This window comes from Spermophilus citellus (assembly GCF_964194105.1).
Source record: "Spermophilus citellus genome assembly, chromosome: 17".
NCBI classification, from domain to species: domain Eukaryota; kingdom Metazoa; phylum Chordata; class Mammalia; order Rodentia; family Sciuridae; genus Spermophilus; species Spermophilus citellus.
The window spans coordinates 45,058,520-45,077,210 of NC_138199.1; the positions used below are offsets into that span (position 1 = coordinate 45,058,520).

Consider the following 18,691-nt stretch of genomic DNA (forward strand, 5'->3'; position numbering starts at 1 on the left):
CCATCTCACTCCAGTAAGATTGGCAGCCACTATGAAGTCAAACAACAACAAGTGCTGGCGAGGATGTGGAGAAAAGGGTACACTTGTACATTGCTGGTGGGACTGCAAATTGGTGCGGCCAATTTGGAAAGCAGTTTGGAGATTCCTGGGAAAGCTGGGAATGGAACCACCATTTGACCCTGCTATTGCCCTTCTCGGACTATTCCCTGAAGACCTTAAAAGAGCATGCTACAGGGATACTGCCACATCGATGTTCATAGCAGCACAATTCACAATAGCTAGACTGTGGAACCACCCCAGATGCCCTTCAATAGATGAATGGATAAAAAAAAAATGTGGCATCTATACACAATGGAGTACTATGTAGCAATAAAAAATGACAAAATCATAGAATTTGCAGGGAAATGGATGGCACTAGAGCAGATTATGCTTAGTGAAGCTAGCCAATCCCTAAAAAACAAATACCAAATGTCTTCTTTGATATAATGAGAGCAACTATGAACAGAGCAGGGAGGAAGAGCAGGAAGAAAAGATTAACATTAAACAGAGACATGAGATGGGAGGGAAAGGGAGAGAAAAGGGAAACTGCATGGCAATGAAGGGAGACCCTCATTGCTATACAAAATTACATATAAGAGGTTGTGAGGGGAATGGGAAAATAAACAAGGAGAGATATGAATTACAGTAGATGGGGTAGAGAGAGAAGATGGGAGGGGAGGGGAGGGGGGATAGTAGGGGATAGGAAAGGTAGCAGAATACAACAATTACTAATAGGGCATTATGTAAAATTGTGGATGTGTAACCGATGTGATTCTGCAATCTGCATTTGGGGTAAAATTGGGGTTCATAACCCACTTCAATCTAATGTATGAAATATAATATGTCAAGAGCTTTGTAATGTTGTGAACAACCAATAAAAAAGAAACTGGAAAAAAAAAGAGAAGAAAAAACTATTTAGAAATTAAGCCAAAAAAAAGGATCAAGATAAGCATCAAAAAAGGCAAAGAAGTGGAAATATTACATACCAAATGATGATTAATATATGATCTATAAAATGTATTGGTGGAATTACTTGTAAAAATTATATAGTATATTTTTGAAACAAAATCAAAGATCTAAACAAATCTATATTAATCTTTGGTAAATTTGAGTATTTTGATAAAAGAAGAACTTTTCTAGAAAGACACACATTTACAAAATATTCAAGAAAAGAACAAAACAATTGAACAGAATAATAGCCTTATATAATACTGATTAAAAGTAGGAAGTACATTCCTCTCCTGAAAGAATCTAGGCCTAGACAATTTGCATATAAAACATTTTCAAGTTCTAAAGAAATAGTTTCAATTGTTAAGATTCTTCCAGAAAAATAGAAATGGTAAAAAAAATTAAGATGTGTAAAATGATTAAAGTATCTTAGAAATTATTTTTTACTCAGTTTTGCTTGCTTGTATTCAATAGTATTTAGAATAGGTACAATTTTGTGGAAATGACAAAAATGTAATCAAATGTCTACCTAGAAAATCCAAGAAAAATAACTGAAAAACACTTGGAACAAGGGAGACAGGTAAAATGGTATCACCCAAAATAAGCAGCTGAAAATGATCATATTTCTTAATCTATTAAATATATAACAATGAAAAATAAATATCCCATTTCCAATAGCATCATAAGTTATAATATCTTAGCAATTAATCCAAAAAGAAATACTCAAAATATATATGAAGTAAGCTATAATTTTCTTTTTCTAAAAGATGAGCAAAGATCTGAGTAAAGAAATAAGTTATTTTCAATTCTTCCAAAACCATCCCCTGAATTCAATACAATTCCAAACAAAAACGAAAAAAGTCCCATGTGTTTTTATTATCATAGCAAAATGATTCTAAAGATCATCTAGAAGATCAAAGTTAAGAATTATCTAATATACCAGATAATAATGAATCTGGTATTATAGAGCTACAGTAATTAAAATACTAATGAACTAGCAAACAGAAATGGAACAGAGTGGTGGGTCTAGAAACAGATCTGCTTATCTAGATATAAATTTAGCAAATATAAAGTTTGCACTTCAATTCAATGGCCAAAGTGCAGAAGGAGGGGTTGTTAAATAAATGACAATGGAACCGGACAAGGGCTTCAGATGCATAAACAAAAATAACTTTTGAATTAATTAAAATATATAAATTGTATGTAATATAAATTGGGAAGGTGTTTTTATAATAACACAGTATCAAAAATTCATAAAAGGACTGAAAGATTTGATAGTATAAATGCCAAAGTTTATACTTATGAAGTTAATAAATTTAAAAAATCAATTTTATATAAAGCACAAAAACAGTCAAAATCAAATTTATGATGTTAGAAAAATAAAGAGTAGTTACTCTGATTTTTAGGAGTGGGGGCGTTATTGCTAGTAACAGGAAAGGAACATGGGTGTAGGAGAGCACCCGGGGTCCTGATAATGTATTTCTTTATTTAATGTTATGCTTCATGGGATTGGTTCTGATTGTAATATATCAAAGGATATAAACTTATGATAGAGGCACTCTTCCATGTATATATTATGGTGTGTTAAACAAATTAGAATGGACACATGATACTTATCTGTTTAGTTAGCTTTCCAATTGGCAAGTTGTCAATACTCATGACTTTACATATGGGAGTAGAGGAGCTAAGGAGAGAAGAGGCTGGAAGAGATTGAAAAAACTCCTACTTTTGGTTTTAAATTAATCTGTTTTATATATGTGTGTGTATGTGTGTGTGTGTGTGTGTGTGTGTGTGTGTATGTGTGTATATATATATCTCCAAGAAAGTTGTTCTTTTGTGTAGTCCTGGTATTGAACATAGGAATACTTTACTACTGAGCTAGGTCACCAGCCCTTTATGTTTTTTAGTTTGGGATGGGATCTTGCTAAGTTGCCAAGGCTGTCCTTGAACTTGCCAGAGTTCAAAAAGTTACTGGGATTATAGGTGTATGCTATCATGCTATGATAGAACATATTATTTGTATAATTTTTTAAAAAGCTAGTGAAAAATTTTAAAAGGCCTACATATATGATCTGTAACATAAGACTGTGACTTAAAACTGAATCAAGATAATTCTATAGGGCAAGATAATTCTATAGGGCATACTCTACCTGTGAATCTAATATGTTGGAAATTTCATGTGCACCAACATTTACTTCATCCAACTGCAAGCAAAACAAATTTCTGGCAACCTGTACAAAATCTGAAATGAACACATTTCAGTAAGAACATAGCATTTAACCTCATCTAAATAAATGTCATCTTTTCCCATATAAAGTTGTAACTATGTATTAGAACTAGTGCTTCAGATTTAACTTGCATAATTTATCTTAAAATTGTATTTGCCAAGTGATGGGTAAATGTAAATTCAAATAAGTAAGAAACTGGTTTTATCTCATTTTAGTTAACTTTGCTAAAGCTAATAATTCAGTTAAGATAATAATAAAGCAACATATCACAGATGTCTTTAATTCTCCAACTCTTTATTGTAAGTAGAACTTTTCCTGAAACATATGACAATATTATGACTTATGGCTTTTCTAGCTGGAAGAATCTGAAGTTTAGAATAATAGCAGCAGCTACTGTTTACGTAACAGCTGCTGTATGCCAGGCATGGTGCTTAGCAATTTTATCCTCACAACAACCTTTGGAGGGAGGTTTTCTTGTCTTTTCCACTTTAAAGATGAATAAATTGGGGCAAACACAAGTTAACTGTCTTAACCTGCCCATGGACACTGAGAAAATAAATAGCAGCAGTCTGTAGCTTTCTTAGACACTAAGAGTGAACTATATGTATTCTCAAAAATTTTAATTTTGGCTATTATATTTCTTAATTTCTAAGGATTCTTTTAAATATTCTCTGATTATTCCTAATTTACAAATTCGTACTCCTATTTCATAGATGCATTATCTTCATTTGTCTTTTTAAAGATGTTAATTATGGTTTATCTGATATTCTTGTTTGGCTCTTCATCGTTTCTCCTTCCTTTCAAATTCCTTTTTTTCCTGTTTGTCTGATACTTTGAACTATATTTTCTGATGGAGGATTTCCCCAAATGTCTGGTAACCATTGGTTATAATAATATATTTAAGAATCAGGCACTAAAAAAGTTAGTTGGAAATTTTGTTATGCATAACTTGGCTAGTCAATTGGTAGGTTAAACTACAGGGCAATCGAGTGGCCAGCTGACATTTTGGTTAAGCTTCTTCAGACAGAATCCTACAATCTCCTGCCTATAGTTATAAACACTGCTGTAAATTCCATGGAGCAATCTGGGTGTGTGTTGTGAGTAATGACTCACCATACACTCCCCCAAATTTCTTTGCTGCTGGCAATTATAGGGCCATAATCTCTCTGTTTTAATTTCTCAAGGAAATAAACTTCTTTTTCCCTGTAGGTGTAAGGGAATGGTAGTTGCTAGCCTGCTTGAGAAGGGGCAAGAAACAGCACCTATAATTCTTCTTAGGAACATTTCTAACAGTCCTGTTTCAAATGTGCTGCCTAAATGCTTCTAATTCCCAAGGGTCAAATCTACACGTTCTCTATTGTGACTTTATTTAACCTCTGAATACTTGGGCTTTACCTGCCTCTACCCACTAATTCATTTACTGTACTTTCCTTATCCACTTTTGTCCTTAGATATTGTGGTTTTGGTTATATATGCATTTCTGTTTCTTGTTCTTATTACTTTGGCATGATTTTCAAGGGGAGATGAGACCAAAATTACCCTTTTTATGGCTTCAAAAAAAAGGGCAGATTTTCTTTTTAGTAATAACAGATGTTTTTAAAATGATTCAATGGGGCATCCACCATATAAGAAAAACATGAAATACTTAATGCCACCAGAGATGGAAAAAAATTGTAACATTCAAACATTACTGATAGCAGAACAAGTATATGTAAAATGTCTTTGGAAAATAACTTACCAATATGCACTGAAAATCAAAGTCATTTGTGAGGATTTATCCCAAGAAAGGGGATACATTCACAATAATAAATACAGATTTATAGTATTAGCTTCTGATACTACAAACCATCAAAATTCCCAACAGTAGAAAGGCTTAATATTATAGTTTGTCAATTAAGTGGTAAATTATGTTGTCTCTAATAAAAATAATTATGTAGCACTATAAATATATTTATATCATTCTAGCTGAAAAGAGGAACTAGAACTAATCTCACAGTAGTAAATCAGGACTTCTATATATTATCTTTGCTTCTTTTGTTATTATTAAAGCAATCTTTATGCAATAAATATAAAATTAAAAAGAATATGATAGAATAATGATATTTTAGAGATGAAAGGTTCTAATAAAGTTCTCCTTTCTGCTATTAACTACCAGAATTTTTAGAGTACTGAGACTAAGGATCTTTAAATCAATGTGGTTTTACTTTTCATTCTCTCCTTCTAAAGAACAGACATGCTTGCTGAAAATGGGTCACAGTAACTCTTCACTGAGTTCCTGTGATATACATGATGAACCTAATATTACCTCCAAATGACACTGTCCCCTTTGAGTCTGCTTGTACTTGCTGTTTCAGGACCTGGTGTTGTTCCTTTGTGGGCTGGATACCAAGATAATTTAGAGCCTGGAAGGAAAAGGCCTCATGTAAAGCAAGATTTCAAATCTTCAAAGAATAAAACTTTTCATTGCAATTTTTCCAACCCAGTGAAAAAAATCCACATTAGGAACAGTGATCAAAACCAAATAGCCAAGGAAAGTATGCTATTTATGGATTAACTGCCTATAAAGGTAACTAGCCAATGAAATATATGGCAAAGTCCTGGAGACCATTTCTAGAAAGTCTCTTTTCCAAAGCAGAATTAAGCACTTCTTGTTCCTTTTCCTTCTCTCTTTTGGCTTCATAAGGTAAAGGAAGAGAGAAAGAAAAAAGAAAGAAGGGAAGACAGGGAGGAGAAAAGGAAGGGGTAGGAAAGAGAAAGAAGAAAGAAGATAGGAGGAAGGAAATACTGATGGAGTTTGAGCAGTTACCTTGGTTCATGAGGTACCTCAATAAAGATGGTGAAATAGAAGGGTAGTTGAATGTGGGTCCCCTGCACCATAAAGCCTCCATGTCAGCCCTGGCCTACATTTTTTCAGGCTTCTTGGTGTGAGAGAAATAAAACCACTATTATTTTGGATTCTATATGTGTGTGTGTGTGTGTGTGTGTGTGTGTATATCTTATCATAAATAAATATATATATATATATATAGATAGATAGTACATATACCTTATCATAAATATATATATATATATTAGATATTAGATATATCTTATCCATTGTACAGGATTCTAGCAAAAACAATATATACTGTCAATCACATCACAACTAAAAGGTAGGTAGTTTAATATTGGTAATTATTCCTTACAAATTTCTTCTGCCTTTGTAATATGTTCACTCATTCCTCATTTCATTCACCAAATATTTATATGGTATTTACTATTTGTCAGGTACAAAACTAAATACAAGGGATAGACATGATATATGGTCCCTACCCTCAAAGACTCTATGGTCTCGAGGGAGAGAATAAGATGTGAACAAATACAGTAACTACAATACATAATTTAACATAGTGTGCAGGGTGTGCTATTTCAAAAAGCAACTAGTTAATCCCCAGGCACACAATCTGACTGGGCACAATGAAAGTAGGAAACAGGAGGCAGAATATCAGGAAAGATTCTTCCAAAAGTTTCTTAGCATCATCTGTCTGCCCTGTTGAAGTCCTAAGTATTTGCCTTGTGTACACGGAATAATAATTCTTAGCTTTGTGTGTTTTCCTCTTCAGTTATAAAAATGTTCCAAATACCAACCCTCAAAAAAAAAAAAAAAAAAGAGAGAATACAAAAACTCAATGTACTGGATGTCATCAAATATATCATGTATTTGCTTGAAATTTATAAATATATGAAATAAAATTAATTTAATTGAAAATTTCTTTATTGTTCTTAAGCAACAACCATTATCCTAAGGTTGGTGTATCTTCCTGTTCATACTTTAATGTCATTTATATATTAAGTATGTATCCCCTAAGTAATATGCACTTTAATTTTATGCATTTAAAATCTTACATAAATAGTATAATCTAAAAGTATTAACTCTACAAATTAGTTTTATTTTACCTTAACCTTATGATTTTATAATTGCTCAATATTATCTGTAAAACTAGTTTTACTTATTTTAACTGTAAATGGTATTTCATGTATGATACATATAATTTATTATTCATAAGTAATTTATTATCTATAAGTAATAATGTATTATCCAAAAGTTCCCTGATTGATGGACTCTTTAGTTACTCTGATTTTTATTTTGATTGCAAAATATATATGCCTCCTTTTGTAGATGTGTGAAAATTTCTCCACAGTATATGCTTAGAAGAGAAAGTGCTAAGTCTTAGGGATAATTCAGTGACCACTTTATTAGGTATTGTTTAATTGTTCTTCACATTGGTTGTCCCAACTTATGCATACATATAGTATATAAGCATTCCTGTTTTCTACATTTCAACAGCATTTGCTGTTTTTACACTTTCATTTTTGTCAGTATGTTGGATATGAAATATTATGTTGTTAATTTGAATTCCCTTAATTACAAGTGAGAATAAACATTTTTTTTTCATGTTCATTAGCAGTGTTTTTGACTCATAAATTATTTAAAATATGTTTTAAATTTTCATAGAGTTTTAAGATGTATCTTTTGTTACTGATTACTAATTTGGAGGCAGTCTTCCAATATTGACAATCAAAACTTCCTAGACATTGCCAAATGTCCCCTGAGGAGAAAAATCATACTCCCATCCTTAAGAACTACTGCTTAAGCAACACTATTAACTTGGTGTCTAATTTGTCAAGCTTTTACTATGAACATAATGCCAATACATGCTTATATAAATCATGTATTTTTTGCACAAATTTAAGTTTCATTATATATAATGATCTATCATTAAAAATTGTCACTATATCACAATCTCCCATTGTATACATTTTAGATCTACTATATGCTTTTAAAAATATTTCTCATAGTACTGTCAAGACTGAACTTTTATTGAAGCATTTAGTGGTCATTTAGATATATACATCCCTTTTTCTTAAAACACAGGGATATAATGAAAACCCTGAACAAACAGGACTTTCTAAGTTCCCTTAGTTTATTAGTATTAAGCCATATCCCCTTTATCCAATCAACACTCTTCCATGACTGTTCACCTTCATCCCAAACATAAGCATAAAATTATACAGACTGTATTATTTCTTTGGGTCTTCATTGCTGAAGGCTTCTGTGCCGTGTAAAATTCATACTCATATTAAATAAATGTGTATCTATTTCTCTTGTTAATCTTTTTTGTTATAGGTACTTCTGCCAGCCATGAACTTAGTGATAGATGAGAAAATAAATCTTTCCTCTCCTAGAAGCAAAAGTCAGGTACTTAAACAGAAGGAGGTACTATGGGTAAAGATACATGATCTCACTGATAAAGCATGATACACAAAAGCTCATCGTACAATAAAACACTGACTGATGGTCAGTGCTATAGATACACAAAGTAGCACAGTATTTATCATAATTAGCAAAGTTTGGATGACAAAGAAATTGAGTCAGCATTTGAACAATTAGACTGTTCAAATTTCAGATTTCAATGAGAAAGACAGGACTGAGCAAAGGTTGGGTAAGTACATATATACTATGTTTATTCATTCTAGCTTTGCAATTTCATCTTCTTTCTAAAATGTGGGAAAAAAATCCACAACTCACAGGAAAGTAGAGGTTGTGGATCTTCAGCTTTATATCTAATTTACATTAAAAAAAAGGCGGGGGGGGGGGGGTTTCTCTCCTGAAGAGAGCCCTCAATAATGTGTATTCTTTGCTTTACCCTGAAGGCATCTCTCTCTTGATATTGACACATCTTTTCTTCAATATGTATCTACTTTCCTAAATAAACCTCTGTGCCTTTGGGGGAAGAAAAAAAGATGTAGCACATTTTCTTTCTCAGTTGCTGGTTACCTTAAGATAAGTTTTAAAGTGCTTTCCCACCTTTAGTTTTCCCTTTTTATAATCATCCTAAATTTCTTTTACATATATTAGTGTTAGAGTAGGAAGGTAGATAGACATGAGCCCAGGAATAGGGAGAGGAAGAATAGAATTCATTCCGTCTTGATGGAGGAAAGAGCATTCTACTCTGTGTGACAGAAAACCGCTTCCTTCAGGGTCAGATACAACCTTTCAAAACTAAGAAACTGGGCTGTAACCAGCTTCAGAACTTTCCACTTTGGGGCATACAGAACAGGAGGCACTGTTATTTGGGTGATGGCATCCACTGTAATATCATTTACACTCTGGTTTTGATCACTCCCTATGGGTTTTGCTTAGGTACTAATGGGGACCTGCTCTACATTCTTGAGGGTGAACTTTCACTTCACTAAAGGTTTAAACCCTTTATGCTCATTTTATCTATGTCTCCTGACAAATCTTTCTTTTGAGAAGGTAAGAAGTAAGGGACCCATCACAGGGTAACAATAGTCCTCAATGCTCTACTCTTCTCAGGACTATTTTTGTTTTACCCTTTTTCTGTGCGTTGCTGATCTTGGAATGCAGAGCATGGTAGGCAAGCACTTCTACCATCCTGCTACTGCCCAGCCTTCCTCATGACCATATTTTAGTGCCTCACTACACTGCTAAAATCTTTTTAAATTTAAGGACTATTTTGTTCTTTAGAATTTAGCAACTCTTTGCTTTCAAAAACAACAACAATGAAGTACTACTGCATTGCATTTATTTCTATTATATATGAAGCCAAATATACCTTGTCTCAATTCCATGTTCCCACTGATTCTAGATTGCAAAGCATCAAATTTTCTTATTGAAGAAGAAAAAGAAACTTATTATCTGCATGTCAACTTAGTTACAAAGGTTTTATTTCTATTTTGTATTAGCAAATCACCATGAATTGCCAAAAGCAAACATTAATTAAATAATATAAACCCCAACTGCCCTTCATTCAATTGCAAAGAACTTGAGGCAAAAATGGCTCCAGTACTTTATCCTCTCAAGGAATGAGAATACTTCTTTCCTGTTGTACTCCAAAGCAAAATGAAAATTTAAGGGATTTACCATTTCCAGTTTCTCTGCCTTAAGGCGAATAGAGGGATTTAGGAAAATCTTCTTTCCCTGTGGTCCATAATTATCAGTCCAGGCAGGAGCAATATCTAAGAGACAACAGGGTGCACATTAATTGGAAACTTAATTGGAATAGAACTTTTCATTTGACAGGATGTGTTCTGGGCTCCTGCTGTTCAAAAATAATTCTGGTTAATCAGTTGGCAGTTTTCACTTTTGTTTTCATAATTTTTTCCCCTGTAAGTTTAAAATGTATCATATAAATCAGCTTTACTTGAGCCCTCAAAGATATAAAAAGAGTACCAATTATGCACTGTGAAGTCCCATGGAAATATTAAAAGACAAACATACATCTCAACACTATGACCATCATTGTAATATTAAAAGTTTTTTTCTCAAAAACAATCATATTAAAAATTAAAAAAGATCATGATCTTAAATTGGCAAAATGGTTTTGTTATGTGAATTATGGAAGTACTCTGGAAAAAACCATGAATGCAGATCATTTCAAGTTTGCATTAAATCACATAAAATATGATAGAGACACAAAACTTTTTGAGCTAAAAATAAAAGTCTAATTTTACAGAAAGGTTATGTTTTAAGCAGATAACTGGACTTTTAAGAACTGAGGGTAATATACTTCTCACTTATTTTCTTGTACCTTTTCAATAAACCTTGTCCGTGTCCCTTAATTATGCCTTTGTCCTTGTCACATGAATAAGAAATCAGGTTTCATAAGAGGCTAGAACTTGAAAATCTATTTGTATTAATATGCCAAAGTCTGTAAATCAAATTTCTTAAAAATTTATGTCAATCCTTATTACCTAAATTGTCACTATATTCCAAATACACTTTTAAATGGTATTTTACTAGATCTACATAGAAACAAGAGGAAGAGAAAAAAAACTTCTTAAAATGTCACATCTTTATGCAGTGTTTTAATTTTTTTTTAATTTCTCAGAGCATCTGTCTCTAAGTACAAAATGATTTGCATTCTCTTTCTTAAGAACATAAGAAGTGCATATGAAAATAAGTAGTCTTCCTCTAAACCTTTAACACATCCTCAACATTCTATGTAAAATCTTTAATATAGCTTATAGGTGTCAAGATTATAAAAAAAATGGTTACTGACTTTTAGCTCCAAATGGAAATAAACCTTATAAAGACTGACTTTAGTGTAACAGAATTTTACAATCCTGATAAAAGCTAGAAAATCTTCTTTGTTATCATAACATCTAATTGTTGGCTGAAGGATAAAAATATTAAATATTATTTTTTCTTAAGAGAAATTCTATAACAAACCTACAGCATGGCATAAAAGATCTTTATGGAGTGAAATGTTATGGAAGATAAAATAGCAGTTAAGTCAACTTTACTTTTCATCTTTTAGATTTGGACTTGACTTCCAGCTTGGTACTTGACCTGCAATTAAGACACACTAACACTAGGTGGACCCAAACTAACCTAGGGCCTCGCTAAGACTAAGTAAGTTTGAATTACTTCAAAAAAAAAAAAAAAAAAAAAAAGACTAAGTGTGTGGAAGGAACACAGAGATGAGAGCAAGAGGAATAAAGGAGGAGAGAAGCAGAGACAGGGATACACACAACACCAACATAGGCTTCTCACTCACATCTGAGCATAATAACAAAAGATTATTTTTATGCTTATTTCTAACCTGGGAGTGAATCAATTACATATTTAAGCTCACTAATCTTCACAACAACAACATAACATAGGTGTTGACTATTCTTATCCCAAAGACTAAGGCCCAAAAAGGTAAAGAAATTGGCTCAAGGTCACACAGCTAGTACATAACAACAATGTTACAATTCTAATCTCTTGTCACACAGAAACCAGTGTTCTTATTTGTCAACCTTTTTTTATATCAGTTTTCTCATCTGAATAGTAGGAAGAATAAAACTGATAATCTCATATGAGCTGTAAAGATAAAAATCAACAAAATCGTAAAAACTACTACAAAAACCAAATTAACACAGAGATACAGTGTTAATAGGAGATAATATAAAATGATACAAATCCCCCCTTACCCCATTTAGCAATATTTAGTCATGGCTTAACAAAACATTGTTTTCTAAATCTTTACTTGTGAGATGAACCTTAATTAAGAGGATCTTGTGCATAAGACCAGCATGTTTTGGCAATTCGGAATAGCTTGACCCAAAAAGTACCTCAAAGACTGTTTTCCTCATTAGCCAATCACATCTCTATCTAAACAAGCTCTTTATTTACTCCTCTCTGGGGGGGGGGGGGCGCTTTTCAAAAACATATCATTCTCCTGGATCTTCTTTCCTATTCCTCTTTTTAGAAGCAAAAGAAAGGGAATGATGTATAAGAGCAGGATCAATACCATTTGATTAGTTCCATGAACCTTCAAAGGATATTTTTCCCTATCAGTACTTTGTGTAATTTCAAAAGACTTGATGAAGAGGAATTAAAGCTTGTGCCATTGTTAAAATGATGATAGTATTTCTTATTCCCTTAGCAATGTCTTTACTTTTAGCTGACCCACAAACTTATGTGTTAACTTGTGGCAATAGTAAACAACTCTGAATTTTGAATAAATTGATATGATAGGATAAATGATTTTAAAAATATTCAAGTATCATACTGATTTTAAAAATTCTAATCAATTTTATACCTTGGAATGACTGAGATGGGGATAGAGGTATAGCTCCCTTATTAAGTTTATTTTTATTGAGGTTAACATTAAAACATTTATTTTTGTGACTATCAACTAAAGGAGTATAAAAATGATGGCTAAGGATCTAATTTGGAAAGAATCTATAATTAAGTACTTATAAAAGAAAAATCATAATATACTAAGATACTTAGAAATAATTTAGAGTTGAGTTTCCTTCTCCTTGCCTTGCTCCCTGCCCAGAAGTATCTTACCTCCTTATATTTATGTGGAAATAAGAAAATGAGGCTGAGTTATTGTTATTTTTAACCCTAGAAAAAAATTCCATTTTAATATATACTTTATATAAACTTACATACTTAAAATATTTTTCCATTATTTTCCTATTATAAAACCTAGCATCATTTCTTAGTCAATGGTATAAATTTCTCTCACTTTATTAATGATTACAAGATCTCTTTGCTCTAATCAGACCTACCTCTTAAGGTCACCTGACATCTGGCTTATTCTAGTTCTATGCCTCTCTTTTTTTTCCTTTCATTTTTTTGGTACTTGGTACTGGGGGTTAAACCCAGAGGTGGCTCTACCACTGAGCTACATCTCAGCCCTTTTTATTTTTTATTTTGAGACAGGGTCTTGCTAAGTTGCTTAGACTGGCCTTGAACCTGCCATCCTCCTGTCTTAGCTTCTTAAGTCACTGAGATTGTAGACCTACCTGCACCACTATGCCTGGTGCTCATGATACTTTCCAAACTTGGGATAATCTCTTGCCTGAGTACCACTTCCTTCAATATTTGGATAATGCTGGACATTGCTAAGGTGTTTTTCTTAACTGATTTCTGCATATTGTAACAAATCCCTCAGTATAAACCAGTTTCAGGGGTTGAAAGAAAGTCACAAAATGGAATCAAATGTTGGAAGCTCTCATGTCTGCTCTAAAAACATACCCTGGAATGTTATCTGAGCTACAGATTAGGTTAAGGATTCTGTAATATTCATAACAACAATAACGGCCAAATTTTCTGTACCAATTATAATGTTAAGTGCTAGACACTCATGATCTTTAATCCTCATAACAACCCCAAGAGGCAACTATTTTAAGGTTACAGAGCTAATACGCTGGGTTAGGATTTAATAAGTCTAGGTTCAGAACCTGGTAGTAATCACAATTATCACAGTCTATATCATACTCAAGCCATTCACTATTTATTTAGTTTACTTTGTTCATGTCTTTACATTATTTGTGTGAAGGTGTTATAAAATCAGAACATATGTATATTAACAAATATATACATGAAATTAAATACTTTCTAATTTGAATAACAAAGAATTTTTAACCCCATGATTTATCTCACAATATGCCATTATCTTAGAGAAGAATCTTAATTTTTTCAAATTCCAACTGTACTGTTTTCTACACATATATTTAGTAAATGCATACTGAATAAATAAATGGCTCAAAGAGGCACCGAGTAGTTCAATTACTTCAAATATTGAAGACATGATATAAATGCTACATAATTAGTGTTTATGATAGCATCAAGGAATAAAGGACCTTGACCTCTGTCATCTAACAATGTCAATCCCACATCTCCTTAGTTTTTGCTTCATTCATCTATCTCTTTCTTCCCACTTTAAAATAAAAACAGTATAATAGTAGACTGGATATTAATTATGTAAAGGGCATTACTGCTAACAAAGTTTCTGGGAGTCAATAAATCTCACTAAATTAAAAGGAATACAATTTTTCTAAAGATTGCTACAAACCCATTGGTCAGTACTGATCTGAATCCAAGGAAACTACTATGAAATCTAGCATAAATTCTGTTTTTTTTTTCAGTGTTGGGGATTAAACGCAGAACTTCATGCATGCTAAATACAAACCCTTCCACTGAGCTATATCCCTAACCCATGTATGGTAGCTATTTAATTGAAGCTAACTCTCTTTGCAAGTTTCAGGTAAATAACACTGTTAAAAATTAAAATATATGGATGGTAATCTGCTTTATAATTTAGCAACATATAATTAGCTTTTGTTCATATTAAGTACAGTTTTTAAACTATTGTTTCCTTTAGATTTTGGAGATAATTTCAAGGGAAAGTTTTTTTCCCTTAATACTTGGGCTAATAAGCACTTGATTTGTAGCTTGATAAAAATCCTTTTCTTTATGGGTAATTTAGACAAGTATTGCTTTATTGTTTTAAAAAGTCCATAAATCATTTTAGGGTAATTAAAATTCAATAGTGCTGAATTTACAACACTAATGGCCCTTCTAATTTATATTCATATGCTTTCTTAAAAAAAAAATTTTCTTAAGCTGTGTTCTTTTTTCCGATGAGTTTTTTGAAAGATGCATTTAATGTACCTTTCAGTATATCACTAAAAGGACAAGGCAACCTAATATGATTTATAGAAGAGTTTTCATTATTTGGTTTCTACAATTCATTAACTATTACAGCTTCATAGACACTTATGAAAAAGCATCTCTTAAAATTTCAACCTTTGTTCAGGGCAATTTCCAATGAGAGTCAGAATCTAACAGGAACCACTGACAATACATTCATTTTATTCTTTTATTCACTGACAGAAAAAAGGCATAATGTACTCTTCTTTAAAGTCTATTAAACCACATTATGTACTCTACACTGAGAGAAAGAAATTGAAAAAAAATAGCAGGAAAGAGGAATTAAATGTGTATTTACCTGAAATAGACGTATCTGTAGGGCTGTTCTCTGTAGAAGTAATTGGAGTATATTCTGTTTTCTGGTATTCAGTTTTTATCTGTGAAAGAAAATGAGAAACATGCAATGTCATTTTCTAAAGCAAGTCAAAGATCAGACTAGATGTTTATGTTAACATAAAAAATGGTTAAAGAGATTAAAGTAATATTATGAAAAATATGAGACCTCTAATATTTATATTCAAATAAAACATTTTAGAATTAAAGGTTAACAGTTGCTTTAGCTTTACCACATCCAAGGACAGGAACATATAAAGCCATACATCCTATCTTTTAAGACACTATAACTTCAAATGACAATAAGAGCCTGTTTTTGATCAGCATATCCCTAAAACTTAAGTTACCCTTAAGGAATTCATTTCACTGACTGAAAGCCTCTTTGAGTTTCCTATTTGACTTTATAGCTGAAACAGATATATAGTATATGCTCTATTTTATAACTGATTAACTAGGTAATGCGATAGTTAATAATGATTGTTAATTTTGATATTATAAATTCCCCATTTTTATAATTCCAATAAAGCAAGCTATTTTCTAATATACACAGATTGGATGACTAGGATTAACCTCACTAGGTAGAAAAGAAGCTAAGGAATAACAACAAAAACAATAATAAAACATTGTCGGGCTCTGTCAAGCAGAAAACAGAAATAATTAATTGAACCTCATTAGTAAGTGTCTCAAACTAAATATTGCTTTCCTAACAGTTTTGAGTGATATTTAGATATATCTCCATAGTGCCATTTTTGTCATGCTTATATTTTCTAATTGATTATGCTTCTGGACATAGAATTCTTGGCTTGAAAAATCATATTTATTGATAACACAGTATAAAATCTAAAATAAGAAAAAAGTATTTTAAAAAGTTATTTAATTTGTTAAGACACTATATGGCCCAAATCACAATTCTGTATCTATTTAACCAAGATAAAAACATATAGTTGATGTATGGATTAATAAATGGAAAAACTTAAGATTACCTGACTCATCTTAGTAGAAGGTAAAATGGCAGCTTGAGTTTTTGGAGTAGATGAGGTCTTTGGAATTAGTATTTCAGGGGGAGAAGAAAGAAGACTAAATGTTGGGGCCTGAGGTCCATTTTCTCTTGAAGCTTGTAAAAGGGATGTGCATGATAGATTTTCTGGATGACTGCCATCAGATTTTTGTCTTATGAATGCTATCTCCCAAGCAGATTCTGACCTAGCATTACAAAGAAATCACTTTATAGATATGTAATGGATATAGTACAACTGAACTCTAAGATAATGTTTTAAATATTATTAAAATATTTCTTTAAGCATTTGAAATACTTAAAACATCTTTGCTATTTTTGAAGAGACATGCTAAATGACTCATTCTATCTTATGCATAGAAACGTTACCTCAACTTGGCTCTGGTAATTATACTTTTTGCTTCTTCAAATGATACACCAATCATAGATTCCTTGTTTACTGAGACAAGTTGATCTCCTGGCTTCAAACGTCCATCCTAACAAAAACAATAGCATTTATAAAGAAACTATTTTTTAAAAATTAATGGATACAATTATAGCAATAAAAAGTTTTTGTGAAGAATGTCTGAAAGAGTGAAAAATGTTTAAAAATGGAACAGGAAAATGTTTAAAAGCCTGGCTTCATAACACACTTGAGTAAAATTTGCATGCCAAGGAATCCTGCCTATATTAATTGTTAGGCCTGCATATCAGAATGGAGATGAGACTGATAAAACTCTTTGACTCTGTAAAAAATCCAGCCAAATACTCATATGAGATATTTCAGAATACAAGATTCATTCACCTTCATTTCTGAACATTCCTGCATCATTTCTGGAATAAATGTGGGCTAGATTTTTAAAAATTTAACTGAAGCTCTTAATTATATTTATCAATCCATATTTCAGCTCATGATCAAATATCTTCTTACTAGATTGGCTGACCTATCCACATTTCAGCTCATGATCAAATATCTTCTTTACTAGATTGGTTCTTGTGACTAGACCTAATTGACTGTGTCTACAGTGTTAGCCATACCCTGCTAATCAAGAGCAATACTAACAGGAGTCCTGGCATTGTCTTTGATAAGTCCTGGCTTTGCTTATAAGTAGCCTAAATGACCAAGACTATGTCAACTACAAGATTTACTGTGGTTGTTAAGCAAGTATTCATCTCTTTTTTTCCCTCTTAGTTCAAACTGAAATAAGAAATAAGCTTTATTCATTTTCATTTCTTAAGATACTTCTCCATTTATCCTCATACAAAGGCAGGAAATATTATTCTATAACTATGGGAAAAGCTTACATAGGTTCTATGATCTGGAACTTGAGTGTCAACCGAAGGCCCAGGTGTTAGATATTTGGTTCCCAGGGTGGCACTACTGGGAAGTGGTGGAAACTTGAAGAGATGGGGCCTAATGGGAGGTCTTGGGGTTATTGGGGGAAGACTCTTGAAGGGGATTGTGGGACTCTAGTCTCTTTCTCTTTCTCTGTTGCTTCCAGGTCACGAGGTAAGTGGTTTTGCTCCACCATGTATCCTGCCATGAGGTGCCTCCTTGGACCAAAATCTAGACTGAAACCTGAAAAACTGTGAACCCAAATAAGCCACTTATTTTCATAAGTTGATTATTCTCAGGTATTTGTGGTAGTGACGGAAAACTGACTAACATGTATGGTTTAAAAGATGGATTATTCACATTGATAGTATTGAAGTAATTTCCAGAAATTCAAGGAAACATCTTATTTTGAAGTCTTACCTACTAAAACCTATTCCTTGGATAAATGATTATTAGTCTGAACCATATGACTTACAAAAATGGTGATTGATGGGTATTTTATGCCTAAATAACAATAGTTATTTCTGTATTTATTAAAACAGTTATTTCTGTTTATTAAAAAGATATGTGGTACTATCTCTTGCATTGACTAATGCATATATAGAAAAACTAAATAAATACACAACAGGCAATACAGAATTATAAAATCAAGAGATTTGATAGGAATATGTCATTCCAAATACTGTATAAAGATGTCATTATCTAAATACATTATAATTTTATGATCTTCTGAAATCTAAACATTGAAAAACCTAAACAAAAAAAAGGCAATTTGATTTTAAAATATATAAAATTTGAACCATTTGGCTATTACAAAT

At 32.1% G+C, this 18,691-nt stretch overlaps 1 protein-coding gene across 5 annotated transcripts in view; it reads right to left on the reverse strand.

The window, feature by feature from the left end:
* The window catches only part of STXBP4 (syntaxin binding protein 4), a 163,927-nt gene that overhangs the window by 118,760 nt on the left and 26,476 nt on the right, over positions 1-18,691 (reverse strand). For all 5 annotated transcript variants that reach the window (XM_081272635.1, XM_081272634.1, XM_081272633.1 and 2 more), the window contains 6 exons: positions 16,928-17,034; positions 16,527-16,746; positions 15,509-15,587; positions 10,141-10,235; positions 5,521-5,617; positions 3,138-3,229 (listed from right to left, as the gene is read on the reverse strand). In XM_081272635.1, coding sequence (XP_081128761.1) covers positions 3,138-3,229; positions 5,521-5,617; positions 10,141-10,235; positions 15,509-15,587; positions 16,527-16,746; positions 16,928-17,034 — 690 coding nt within the window. The remainder of the gene's footprint in view (positions 1-3,137; positions 3,230-5,520; positions 5,618-10,140; positions 10,236-15,508; positions 15,588-16,526; positions 16,747-16,927; positions 17,035-18,691) is intronic.